Here is a 13,680-nt window from a genome sequence, read left to right as displayed (position 1 = left end):
TAGTTTATGAGAAAAATTATTTTGAAAGTCACTGAATGCATGCATGTATGGATAGGTGAAGAGGAGATAGAGTATGTGTAGTTAGTTGTGTGAATTTTTTGAAACATGGTAAAGGCATACATTGAACCATGTCTCTATCATGTATGAAACATTGAGTTCTAATAGTTTGAAACACATGTTTTATTTTTATTAGAATATAACCATGTGATATCTTGTAAAAATTCATATACAATGAATATAACGGTGTAATCGGATCATAGATCAGATAATTAGTTTACGAAAAAATATTTAAACAAAGTAGGAGGGAAGGAATAAACTAGCTAGCTCCTAGCTGTAGCTTTGTGCATGAGTATCACGCCCAGAAATTCCCGAATAGAATTCCAAGCAGATTGTGCATTAAAATCCCTGTCCAGGACCGGCCGGGGTACACAAACGACAATGTTGATATTCAGATCCACATCTTACAAACATTATAAAAGTCTTACATAAATGCAGCGGAAAAAAAAAGACAACAGGAGCTAAGCCTTGACTAGAACTGCAGCGGGAACACCACTCCACAGGCATCCTCGACGGCACGGACGAAGCCTACTCCTCAGAGAAACCTCCATCTGACACATACTCGTACTCTGGGGTTGGGAAAAGTAGAGCAAGACTGAGTACTACCCATTGTACTCAGCAAATCATACCGGAATAGGGGTATGATGCAGAGAATTATCAAAGAAGAGCTAGAGTAGTTCATTTGCATAAAGCGAGCATTTAAAAGCAGAAGTTGAAAGATTTAAACAGTGGTAATAATTAATTAATATTAACTATCCACTGTCCAACGCTATCCTACGTTGCAACAGGCCCAACCATCCATCTAAACTATCCAAATTCAAAAGATTACACTAGGGTGAGACTAATCACGGTGAATCTGGTTGACCGCCCATAACCGCGGGCACGGCTATTCGAATAGTTTTACTCTGATCAGAGGTGTACAACTGTACCCACAAGACACAGCCCCACGACACGTTTCCGTGCGCCGACATGCCACCACGACATACCGGAAAGAGGCCGTGACAGGACCCTTCGCACAACCCCCTCTAACCAGGCAGCGGGCAGTCCCCTCTCGTGCCTAGGTGAATCCGGAAGCCGCATAGGCCGTCGCAGGGCCCATCCAAACTCCATCACGCCCACCCTTGCCTGGATGCGTCGGCTAGAGGAAAGCTACGCTACAAGCCCAGCCGTTGCCCACGCTGGTTTGTGGTAAGTACGATAAGTTCTTCCAGGGCATCCCGCGAACCGGTCCTTAACTGCCATGGGTGCGACCAGCAAAACCATGCACCCACAGCCCACCATGTGATTTATTTTAATTAACCAACACCAAAGCGGTGGCACTAATCCAACATTACCATTAGAACCAACAGTCTAAACATTAATAGGATTCTCCCCATTGTGCACTAGTTGAACTAAGCATGGCTAAGCAATCCCTAGTCCAATCTCTAGTCATGTTATAACCCCGAGCTGACAAAGAGATATGGTACAACAATAGCATGGCTATGACAATAGGTAAACACCCCATAGAAACATTATAAAACAATGCAATATTTGAAGGAAAACAATAGAGCATTTGCAATATAGGATCAACATGTTCAAGTGACAAGCATGACTTGCCTTGCTCTGCTGCTGGAGGAACCTCGGCGACTATTTCGAAGTACACCGGAGCGTCAGAGGAACCGGAATCTAGCGACATACAAGACAAACATTGCAAACAGGCTAAAGACTACTGAAACAGGGAACAAAACAATTTTTAATGGATTCTACACATTTTTCTTGATTTACTGAGACTTGAATGGGCTTAAACGGAGCTCGGATGAATTAGTTATGAATTTTAGAAGATTCACTGTGTTTATTACTATAAAAGAAAAACCTTAAATTTATTGCGCAATAAATCCCAGGGCTGACGTCAGCACGGGGGGAGAAGGCGCGGCGCCGACATGCGGGGCCCACCGGTCAGCGGCTCGGGAGAGGGAGGAAAGGGGCGCCGGCAAGTGGGCCCACTCGGCAGCGACTCAAGGGGGGAACGGTTCACCGTGGACCGGGACCACGCGGGTGGTCCACCGCCGGTCCACGGGACCGACGGCCCAGATCGCCCTCGGGGTTGATCGGACGGGCAGCGGCGACCCGGCTCGGCTTGGCTCAAGGCCGGCCCACCGGCCACGGCGATGGCGACGGCGCGCGCGCGCGAACGCGTTGCCGGCGACGGCAACCGGTGGCGGAGGCGACGGCGCAAAGGCGACGCGAAGGCGGCGGCACTAAGTGGCGGCTAGGAAGGAGAGGGAGGGGAATAGATGGGAGAGGAAGCCTCACCGAGGGTGGCCGCGCGGAGGAAGACGACGACGAACGGTGACGGCAAGCCACGGGAGGACGACGGCAACCGGCGGACGGGCTTCTGGGTGCCCTAAGGAAGGAAGAGAGAGAGATTAGAGAGAGGGAGATGAACCACGGCGACCGGCATTCATGGCCGAAGGCGGCGGTAGAGGTTGAACTCACCGGAGCGCGAGGGGATGCGAATTCCGGCGACGAAACTCAACGGGAAAGGGGCGGCCGGGGTGGAGCTTAGCCTCGCGAACCTGACGGCGGCGACGGCGCGGTGCGGCGGCGACCCTAGCGGCGGCTAGCGGCGGCCGGAGTAACGGAAACGGCGGCGGCGGGTGGTTGCACGTCGCGGGAGCGATGGGGAGCACAAGGGAGTTCGGCGAAATGGGGAAAAAGCGAGAGGGGGCGACGGGGAAGCCTAAATAGGGGAGGGGAGCCCCGGACGTGGCCGGTAGGGGCGAGATTTCGCCGGCCAACGTGAGGAGTGGGGGAGGAGAGAGAGGCAGGATTCGAAAATCGAATCCCGGCCATCTTGGGCGCGGGCGCGGGCGCGAGAGAGGGGGAAGTAGGTGCGGGAGATGCGGCGCACGCGCGGGCGTGGCTGACGTGGCCCGGAGAAGGCGGAGGCGTGGACGCGGCGGCGGTTGCGGGCGCGGCGGCGCCGGCTGGAGGAAGGAGACGGACCCGACAGGTGGGGCTCACCTGTCGGCGTCCCGGGGAGAGAGGGAGGGGCGGCTTGGGCCGGCCCACAAGGAGGAGGGCGCGCGCGACGGGGTGGACTGGGCTGACGGCCCAAGAAGAGGAAAAGGAGGGAAAAGGAAAAAAAAAGAAAAGGAGGAAAAGAATTTCCCTGGGATTTAAAATATTGCATGCTCGATTTTAAATGGTTAAAATTATTTCGAGAGCTCTGAAAATTCCACTAAAAATCTTGTTAGTGAATTTCGACATGTAGAACTCAAGAAAAATTCCACATGCCAATTCCGATTATTATTTGCATTGATTTAATAGGGTTTACTCTTGCTTTGCACCGGTATTTTCTTAGGGTCTCTTATTAATTCAATTTTAGGCTTAGGAGGAGAACTTCAGGGTGTGACAATGAGCCTGATTTTTGTTGGTTCAATCGGTCTACCGGTTCTAGGCATTCTCCCTTTTGTTTTTTTTAAAGGAAAAGGCTTACGTACTAACTTTTTCTTATTAAATTCTTATTAACACTGATGTGTCATGCTATGAGTGCACCTAGAATTTTTGTAACTTCCATCTACTTAAATCAAGCGGTTGCTACTTGCCCTTTTCCCGAGCTCCAGCAGGCCGCGGCCATCAACCCCAACCCGCCCCCCTTCGCGCGCGCCAACCACCTCGACGGCTCGCCCCCCTTGCTCTCCTCAAAATTCTGTTAGACGATTGGGCTGCTCATGCGAGGCGGCATGCGGCGATTCCGATCCACGATCGTCGTCATCGCTGAGGACGATCATGGGGCGGGAGACGGATTCCCGGAGGACGATCTGGGGGCGGGAGACGGATTCATGGAGGATGATCTGAAGGCGGCGGAGCAGTTGATGCAGCTCCGATGTAGCGGCGGTTGGCAGGAGGAACAGGCCGACGACGACGACGACGACGGCGGCGACTGGTGGGGCTGGAAAAGGAAGCGCCCGCGGTACCGGTCGCTCTCGGAGCTCTAGGCGAAGGACGGCGGCAGCAAGCGGCGGAAGAAGACTAAGAAGGGAGAAGATATTGGGGAAGAAGCAGCGTCAGAGTATTAATTTGTGAACACGCGGTAAGCCTTTACATAAATAAATTCTGGAGAACTCCCTCTAATAATCTCGTCGTAATTTGTAAACCCGTAATGGAGAACTCCCTCTTTTTTTTTTGAGAAGGGTGAACTCCCTCTAATAATCTGAATCTCGTTGTAATTTGTAAACCCGTAATTTTATAATCCGTGTTGTATAATTGTATTAAGATTAGGAGGTTGGAAACTTGTAATGGAACCCAACGTGGAAGACAAATAAATCGGAGGTTATGGTGTTAATTTTACCGGAATTGCTAATTTTATTAGCTTTATGTTTGTATGTAGCTAGGGTTTCTTTTTTTGTGCGTGCAAATTGGGATTTTATCTTTGCCTTCCAAATTTTCATCTCTTAAGAAACTCAGATAACCAAATACATAAGAGAAGCGATCTGTTTACCATATTATCCTGTCCGGAGGTGCACCAGTTGTCCAAGTAGCACACATTTTGCTATGCGCAAAACCACTAATCAGTCCAGATCTCTAGGAGTAAAATTCTGTCAAGATCTGTACGTGGTGAAGGGGCTGTTCACTTCGACGTCATTTTCAACATTACCAAATTTTGGTAAAGTTGCCAAAAAAGTGGCTATATTTAGTTTGCTGCCAAATTTTGGTAACTATATAAGAAATTCTGCCAAAATTTTGGCATAGTTGTCAAAATTTTGGCAATGCTAAAATTTGGTAAGGTTTTTTTTCATCAAAGTGAACAGGCCCGAAATGTCCTTTCTTTCTCTAGAACAATTAATGAAATATCCTTTCGTGCAGTAGCAGAAGTGATGAAATGATGAGGAAATTAATCGCACCATCCTCACCTAGCTCATTGTGCCCTTGCTCATAGGACACTAATTTCAGACTTTCATTTCATGCCGCAATACCAAACCATGAAACCAGCATTCCTAATTAACCACACTGCTATAATAAATCAATCATTTTTTTCTCCTCAGTTTTTATCCATCTTCGATTTGTCAGCGCAAAACTTATCATGTGGACTAGTGCATCTCTTTGCCAGTTGCTGATAGGTTGTCCCATAATACCGGTGCATTTCTTCTGAGTTTTGGAAGTTTATGATGTCTGTAACTGCTGCTTGTGGAGCCGGTTTGAGTCAGTACAGTAGGTTTAGATTGGAGTTCGGGTAGTCTCGTAATTGTAGTTTCAAACTCTTCATTGTAGTTTCAAACTCTTCCTTTTCTTAGCAGCTGAAAGAGAGTGAGACGGCACTATCTAAAGTGATTAACAGCTACTGGAAGATAGTGAAAAAAGAGGTCGGAGTTCTGGTAGTTGCATACTTGCAGTCCTATTTTGTGAATTATTGGTTGTAGTTGCTTCCCTTATTGGTTACTGACTTCCTGATTTGTCAACAAATCAAACTTAATAAGATAAGCTGAATTACATATCTACCTACAGACCTTCTATATTTCCAGCTTTGCTGCATGCAGACATGAATGCTCATGCTCCAGTGCAACATTATATCTACGATACTTCTTTTTATTATGTACTACCTCCGTTTCAGGTTATAGACTTTCTAGCATTGCCTCTATATGAATGTGGACAATGCTAGAAGTCTTATAATATAAAACAGAGGAAATAGATTTTCTCTCATGGGAACTTTAGTTTTGAAACTTTATCTCTTCTCAGATTCTTGTGTGTTTTCTGTAGTGTATTTATCTTTGTTATTTTTCTGTGTTTTAGAATGCTCTATTTTGCATATATATATATATATATATATATATATATATATATATATATATATATATATATATATATATATATATATATATATATATATATATATATATATATATATATATATATATATATATATATATTTCTACTCTCTTGTTTTACAATTTATATATAATGACTGTATTGTCATTTATAAGGTACTTCCTCCGTTTCACAATGTAAATGTAAGACTTACATTGTGAAACGGAGGGAGTACGGTATAAGGAGGTGTTTTTTTCCCGTATAAGCTTTAATATCATTTGCTTCAAATGTAGTACTCCGTACATTTCAGTATGAATAGTAAATCTTCTCCTACGTACTGGAGTAGTAAAGAAGCCTTCAAGTCAATCTTCCAAAAGCCTTTTGGCCCAAAAGAGTATCACCCTGGTTACTGGGCACTATACTGTGTTGGGATTTCGGTATTACCGGTTTTGTAAATCAAGGTATACGTTACATGTATTGTGATTTAGGGACGAATTTTAAACTAGCACAAGATAAAGAACATAAAATGAACTTATTCCTTAATTTATCGTGTAATGGACCGATGATCTCGACTCAGGTGGCCCATTGAAGAATAGAAGTCTGATGAGTCGCCTGGCCTCCTCGGCTCCTCGCACACGGCCTAGAAAACAAATAAAAAGCCCAGCCTAAGTTTACCCTGACAGATGGGCCCCACCGACCCCCCGAGCCCTTATCCCATCGTGGAAACCTGCGACGTATGCGGTCCACGGCACGTCCAGGTCAGAGACTCAGAAACAACGGTCGCCGTCGCCGCCGCCGCATGTTTTAAGGCCGGATTTCTCCCACCGACAGCCTGGGCCCACGCACCCCCCGAGAGAGGGGTGGGCCCCGCGTCTCCACCTCCCGGAGCCAATGGCAACCCAAGCCGCCGGCTCGGTCGGTCGCCCCGCCGGCGTTCCTCCTCCCCACCAGCTCAGCCCTCAGCCACCAACCACGCGCGCGCGCCGCCGTCTCGTCTCCGGTCCCCTCGGCGCGCGACCACCCAACCACCTCGACCCTCGGCGGCGCGCAAGGGCGGCGGCGGCGGCGGCAGGCGGCTGACCGCGAATGGAGCTCCTCCCGCGTGTGGGTGTGGCCGCCCCCGGTCCCGGACGCGGCGGCGCGTCGCCGTCCCCGACGCGCCGTCATCGCGCGCCCTCTCACCCCGTGAGCACCTCTTCCGCGAGAGCGCGAGATTGATCGGTGGATGATGCTAGGGGCTACAGTCAGCGGGAGTGGAAGGGCACGGTGTGTTCGATACGGTGCTAATGGTTGACGCTGCCTGCAGATTCTGAAGCGATCGGCGGCGGTTTGCGGCGCAGTCGCCGTCTGCAGAGGAGGGGCTGTCGCCAGGAGGAGCCGGTGGTCAACTCTGGTGACCGCAGCATATTAGTAAGCATGACAAACTGAGTTCTATCACGGTTTACCTTTTTTTTTTCGCTGTACTGTTACAGTCTTAGTGGTTAGAACAGGAAAAAGGTTTCAAATCCTGTAGAAGGATATTGATTCACACTGTGCTTGTCCTGCTACTCAAGACAAGATTAGGCGAGACTTATATGCGGGTTAACGAAAAGAGGCTGTTGAATCCAGTCCACTATTAGCTTGATGGAACATTTAGGATTTGACAGTCCATCTATTCAGGTGCGCTCCGATTAGCATTCGGGTGTCCCATTGACATGTGGGCGGAAAAAGAGGAATCATAACGGCTAAACAATTGTAGCAAACAGTTTCTGAACTTGTTGTCCTTTGCCTGACCCATCATCACATTACGGGCAGTGCCTGTTTTTGTTGGATTATCTGTTCATTGTGAGCTTCATGCTTCAGCACAGGAACTGCTGAACTGGTCGACTTTAACTGGGAAACTCTTGGGTTTCAACCCGTGCCGACTGACTTTATGTATGTGATGAGATGTTCCGAGGAAGGGGTGTTCACCAAGGGTGAATTGGTGCCATATGGGCCAATAGAACTGAACCCAGCAGCTGGAGTGTTGAATTATGGTCAGGTTAGTTGAGCTCTTAATTCTACCTTGAAGAATCACTATCTGATTGTTGAGCAGAGCTGTACTAAATGAGCCTTGTCCATTTATTCTGCTCCATTTTGTTTGAAAAGCTCTAATGCACTTGTAAAATTTCTATAGGGTTTACTTGAAGGTCTGCGAGCACATAGAAAAGAGGATGGATCAGTCCTTCTATTTCGTCCTGATGAAAATGCTTTACGGATGAGAGTAGGCGCAGACCGGTTATGTATGCCTGCACCAAGTGTAGAGCAGTTCCTAGAAGCTATAAAGCTAACAATTTTAGCAAACAAGCGCTGGGTAAGGACATTTTGTTTCTTCAACAGTGATAGGCGCCGTGGTGCGCACATCTTTCTCATGAGCTATGCGCTCCGTTGCAGGTACCCCCTACTGGCAAAGGTTCTTTATATATCAGACCGCTGCTGATTGGAAGTGGGGCTATCCTCGGTGTTGCACCAGCCCCAGAGTACACATTTGTTGTCTTTGCTTGCCCAGTTGGGCACTATTTTAAGGTTGGCAGCGTTGACTTAACTTTCCTGCATATTCATTTTATCTGGTTATAGTTGCAAGATTACTGTCTTGTTTACATTCAGGATGGCTTATCTCCAATCAGCTTGTTAACCGAGGAAGAATATCAGTGTGCGGCACCAGGTGGAACTGGTGATATAAAGACTATCGGAAATTATGCTTCAGTAATTACCTTTTCTTTTCTACAAGCTGAGTCTCTACTTTATCATCTGATTCCTCATAGAGGACACAGTACACTATTCCATATCTTTACTCTACGGGCATGGTTCTCCCAATTTGAGTTTGGCTGCCAATGTATATTTTTATGTCTGAAATCAAATTCTTGTTCTTCATTTTCATTTGACATCTGTATACAGGCCGTTTATGCTAAAGAAAGAGCTAAGGAGAGAGGTCATTCTGATGTTCTTTACTTGGATCCAGTGCATAAAAAGTTTGTTGAGGAACTTTCGTCCTGTAATATATTCATGGTGAAGGTATGTGTACATATGTACTGGATTTGTTCAAATTGACTTCCTTTGCAAGTCTATCTAGGAAAATACCAGTGTAAAGCAGTTCCAAGTATAGCTCAATGATGTCTCTTGCAATGATGTTGTAACTTGTCAGCATACTTTTTGGATTTCGTTGAACGGGCTGAATAATTTTATGGCACATAAATTATCATTTGATAGACATGGCATTAGCTTATCTTCAAACTTGTTAGGAGTAGCAAGGAATGATGTGTTAAGTTCAGAATCCTCCAAATTATCAGATGCTACATTGTCAGATAATTTTTATATTACTATATTTTGTTCTGAGAGCTAAACAATGTAGCATTGCCTTTTTGCTGGCAGGACAACATTATTTCTACTCCACTATTAACGGGAACAGTTCTTCCTGGCATCACAAGAAGAAGTATAATTGAATACGCCCGTAGCCTTGGATTTCAGGTAACCTAAACATGAATGCCCATCCTCTGCTAACACTGCCTCTGTAACCATGGTTCAGAATATTTGTATCTTGGAAGTTGGAACATTCTGCACACCACCTTTTCTTTCCATATTGGCCAAAATATTCAGACTTGTTTGAAATTTTTGAAACTTCGTTCAGAATTCAAATGTGTTTTGAAAGATCTTGATGAGATCTCAGAAGGTCCTGAAATTTTTTGAGATCTCGAGGGTCCTGAATTTTATTGAAACTCAAGCATGGAAACTGGTGTCAACAATATGAGATATGAACCCAATCTTGTTCGCTGATATATTTTTTTTCAGGTTGAAGAGTGTCTTATTACAATAGATGAGTTGCTTGACGCTGATGAAGTTTTCTGTACTGGAACTTCTGTGGTACTATCCTCTGTTGGTTGCATAGTGTACCAGGGGAGAAGGTAAGTACTTCAGTAATTCACAACCTCAGCCTTTGAAGATATTCTAGCTGGAATCTTTGAGATGTTGAATTAATCATAAGAGCTTGTGAAGCTAGTAGACATTCCATACAGTGAAAATGTACACCTGTAGTACTATCAACAGAGTACAATGTCGTCTCATAAAAGGAAAAAAAAAGAGTAAAGTAACCGGTAGCATATTTCATGGGGACTGTGTTAGTATACCAGTTTCACTAAATGGAAAAACTTAGCATATGTATCCACCAAATTATTCTCCTATTTTTCTTTATCAGTGATCCATGTCATACAAATTCTGCAAATACGAACAAATGCAGCATTGAGAAAGGGCTCCTCCGTTCTATTAAATAATTGTTACTCTATATTAAAAAAAAAATCAGTTCTCATGCATCCGCTATCCATTACAGAGTGGAGTATGGGAACCAGAAGTTCAGAACTGTGTCTCAGCAACTCTATTCAGCACTTACGGCTATCCAGAAAGGCCTCGTGGAGGACAGTATGGGATGGACTGTGCAACTGAATTAGTAGCCTGGTCGTTATGGACGGTCTTAAGGTTCTTCCTGTCAAATAGTGCTTTCTTGTTTGAAGCAGCAATAAAGAAATTCACCGAATTTTCTCATTTCAGGCAGTATAGAATAGAGAATCACCTCTTGTGCATATGCAGGTACACACAGTATACAAATAATCTGGGGCCCAGAGATAGAGAAGCATGAACTGTTTCTTCTGACTCTATTACCTTTCTTACTGACCATACTTCCAGTGTAAATAAGTGCTCCTTGCTTATCCGAGGCCATATTCCGTGCATCAATTCGGCCCATAACTTTGTCGTCAGCTTGTCTCATGTGTATTCAGGACAAAATTATTGGCACTATTTATTGGACAATTAGGTGTGTGCGTATGGAACATTGCTTGATTATATTTTGTCAGGTGGCATCACGGCAGGCATGAAACCATGCTTGCCAAGTTGCCGATAATGAATTTAATGACTACAGCTCACTTGCACATTTTGCAACAGCATGCCATGCACTGTTACTCTGAAAAAGAAAACCCTACAATACCAGTCTATTTCCCCCCTGATTCCTTGCCCTTTTGGTTAGTTTAGTTTGAGAGTTACTATCTCATCATGAGCAAGACATGAAAAAAAGCTGGAAAGAATTAATTTATATGTACTCACTGCAGCTCTAGATAACCACTGCCGAACCGTTCGCAAGGATACATCATGCCATAAGACAAAATTAGCTCACCTGCTGCGTGCTCTTGACTTGTGAAAGGAGATTGGCAGTTGCATGGGGTCGGTTTGGACTTACATACTGCAAGTCAGCCAAGCCTGCAACGCTAACACCCTAACAACCAGTTCCACTCTTAAGCACGGAAATACAGATGGTGACAATCTTGTCCTTGGTAATGGCCGGCTGGTGAGATGTTCATTTCCAAAGTACAGATTAACGGAGGGGAAATTTCCTACCCAGATAGGTGCGTGACCTTGTAGCGTAAACATTGGCTCACGGGCAAGGGGCAACATCACAAAGCCACTTTTAGATTATTCTTTGTAATAAATAGGTAAGAATATTTTTTAGGGAATACCGTTCGGCTAGTTCTATTGATATGATTATATCGTTTATCAACATATATACTTATGATAAAGCCAGAGGGTTCACTTACCCAAATACATGAATTTTCAGAAATAAACAGGTAAGAGTTTGCAAACAAGTTAGCCTAGGATGTATTTGCAACCTCTTCTCCCAACCCATCTTCCTCGTTTTCTGCGCGCATCCTTTTCAAACTGTTAAACGATGTGTTTTTTTAAAAAAATTTCTATACGAGAGTTGCTTAAAAAATTAAATTAATCTATTTTTTTTTAAAAATTAGCTAATACATAATTAATCATGCGCTAATGGACCGCTCCGTTTTTCGTGCGGAGGGAAAAGTTCCCATCGAGCTCATGCGAACATAGCCTTAGTATTTTTTTTAATCATGCTGTAGTTTTGTAATTTGCGGTTATATGTTCATCATGTAACAACCGGTTGTAAAGTAAATACCGGAATGAAATTTATTATAAAAACAAATTAGCCTTGTGTTCTCACCGATCAAGCATGCGTTCGTGGAGGAGGAAGAAACGTCGCACGAAAGCATAATGATACGAGAAGGAAATTTTATGCAATTCCGGGTTGTTGAGTCGAGTGATGGATGGATTGAATAACAACGACACGACATCACGATCGCATTTCGTGTGCTGTTGCATCGGCGTGGTTGGGAGCCGCGATGTGAACCGATCGTCTACCGGAGAGACACCGGCCGCGGCCGTCGCCGTCGCACGCTCGCACTCCGGCACGGAAGGCTTCGTTTCCTTCGCGTGGGTTCGTCTGCTTCTGCATGCAACAGCGGAACGGCACGCGAACGTACAGTGACCGGTGGCCACGAAGCCGGCGTATTTGTCTATGCGCCACGCCACGCATGCATTCCACGGAGGAAATTCCTGACCTGATGTAAGCTGCTGTGTATGATATGCATCATCCATCACGCACTTGCTGATTCCGCTGCTCGTTCCTATTTTATTCCGGCTTACGCCTGACAAAAGCCCCTGAACAGAAATTCAGAACATACTGAACAATCACACCGCGGTGTCATATACTGTCATCACTATATAGCATGTGTGTACTTTGAAAGAAAAATGATATGTATGCACCAACTAATATAGTACGTTGTAATTATTCTAGTTGGATGCAACCACACGGAACAAAATATTGCACCAGGCGTCGATCTCTGACGAAATTTGTCAATGAATTTAGAAGACGAATAATTCAAGGCGGGCATGGTATACAAAACCGACCGAACTTCACGGCTTAGGAACACAAGCAACAAACAACTCGGTTTCTCAGTCAAGTTTGAAAGAAAATTCTTACATTTCTGACAGAATTTGATCGAATTTCACTGGTAGTCAACCGGTTTTGTGTGTGGGTGAGGGGTGGTGGTGTTGGGGGTTGACACTGGCCGGGGAGGTTGAAGCGTCCATGGCGGCACGCGAGAGACGCGAAAACCACCAGCCGACACGAGTGCACACACGAAAACGACGGCTACTGGCAGTCCAGAGAACGTCGCCCTGAACCAGTACATCCTGCTCTCATCAGATGGCTGATCGGACGGCTCTCTGATCTCCTCGCTACTTCCTCCGTTTCATATTATAAGACTTTCTAACATTGTCCATATTCATATAGATGTTAATGAATCTAGACATATCTATATGAATGTGGATAATGCTAAAAAGTCTTATAACCTGAATCTGGTACATTTTTCTTCCCGTCTCTGTCACCGAGCTAAATGTATGTTCCTTTCAGATTTACACGTACATGTATCGGTTTTGCAATTGTGTGTGTAATACGAGGACCATTGTTTGTTTTCGTTTGGGTAGACAGCTGAACAAACCGAAAAAAAATGGACGCTACTGTAGTTGGAAGAGACCCAATAATTGAGCGATGTTGTCTCTGAGACATGCCATGGAAATGTTTAGTCGTTTGTTATTCATCCTAATCCAACCGATTTCCGGCGAATCTTCTATTAGTTGGTTTGTCACAATCCTTGAAATTAAAGAATTGGATATGACGGCTGTTGCTGTTGTGCAGTAATGCCGGAAAAATATTTCTAGTGGCCACTCGTTTCAAACTTCTAATTTTCTTCTTTTTTTAAAAAAAAAAAATCAATGACTTCCAACGCTGCCTTCCTGTCGGCAGGCTTCAAATGTTGTTAATCCACGTACATGTACGCACCATTTCAAACCGGGCAACAATTAAAGTTGATATAATCTCGAAAGGATAACAAGATATGGAACAGGGAATAGAATATTTATCTATTCTAAAAGTGTTCATTGCAATCAGGTGTAGCCATATATGATACCCATAGAAGG

General features: G+C 44.9%; 1 protein-coding gene across 2 annotated transcripts; it reads left to right on the top strand.

The window, feature by feature from the left end:
- Window positions 1-6,771: 6,771 nt before the first annotated feature.
- LOC4336645 (branched-chain-amino-acid aminotransferase 5, chloroplastic) lies at window positions 6,772-10,684 on the top strand. 2 transcript variants are annotated; one of them, XM_015778131.3, is made up of 11 exons: window positions 6,772-7,029; window positions 7,151-7,254; window positions 7,687-7,864; window positions 8,000-8,176; window positions 8,257-8,388; window positions 8,470-8,568; window positions 8,761-8,877; window positions 9,235-9,330; window positions 9,652-9,764; window positions 10,187-10,332; window positions 10,444-10,684. In XM_015778131.3, the coding sequence occupies exons 1-10, from the start codon at window positions 6,931-6,933 to the stop codon at window positions 10,302-10,304; spliced, it is 1,233 nt and encodes a 410-aa protein (XP_015633617.1). In that variant the 5' UTR covers window positions 6,772-6,930; the 3' UTR covers window positions 10,305-10,332; window positions 10,444-10,684. The 2 variants fall into 2 exon arrangements, with proteins under 2 accessions (XP_015633617.1, XP_066166006.1); XM_066309909.1 differs by having other exon boundaries at window positions 10,187-10,684.
- Window positions 10,685-13,680: the final 2,996 nt, after the last annotated feature.

Source organism: Oryza sativa, chromosome 4 (genome assembly GCF_034140825.1).
Source record: "Oryza sativa Japonica Group chromosome 4, ASM3414082v1".
In the NCBI taxonomy this organism is placed as follows: domain Eukaryota; kingdom Viridiplantae; phylum Streptophyta; class Magnoliopsida; order Poales; family Poaceae; genus Oryza; species Oryza sativa.
This window is presented reverse-complemented; position numbering and strand designations above follow the sequence as displayed.

Excerpts from the sequence above, each read along its gene's own strand:
- LOC4336645 (XM_015778131.3), top strand. The coding sequence starts at position 6,931 with ATGGAGCTCCTCCCGCGTGTGGGTGTGGCCGCCCCCGGTCCCGGACGC. Across the intron at positions 7,865-7,999 it reads GAGTGTTGAATTATGGTCAG|GGTTTACTTGAAGGTCTGCG; the intron begins GTTAGTTGAGCT and ends AAATTTCTATAG. Across the intron at positions 8,569-8,760 it reads CTATCGGAAATTATGCTTCA|GCCGTTTATGCTAAAGAAAG; the intron begins GTAATTACCTTT and ends ATCTGTATACAG.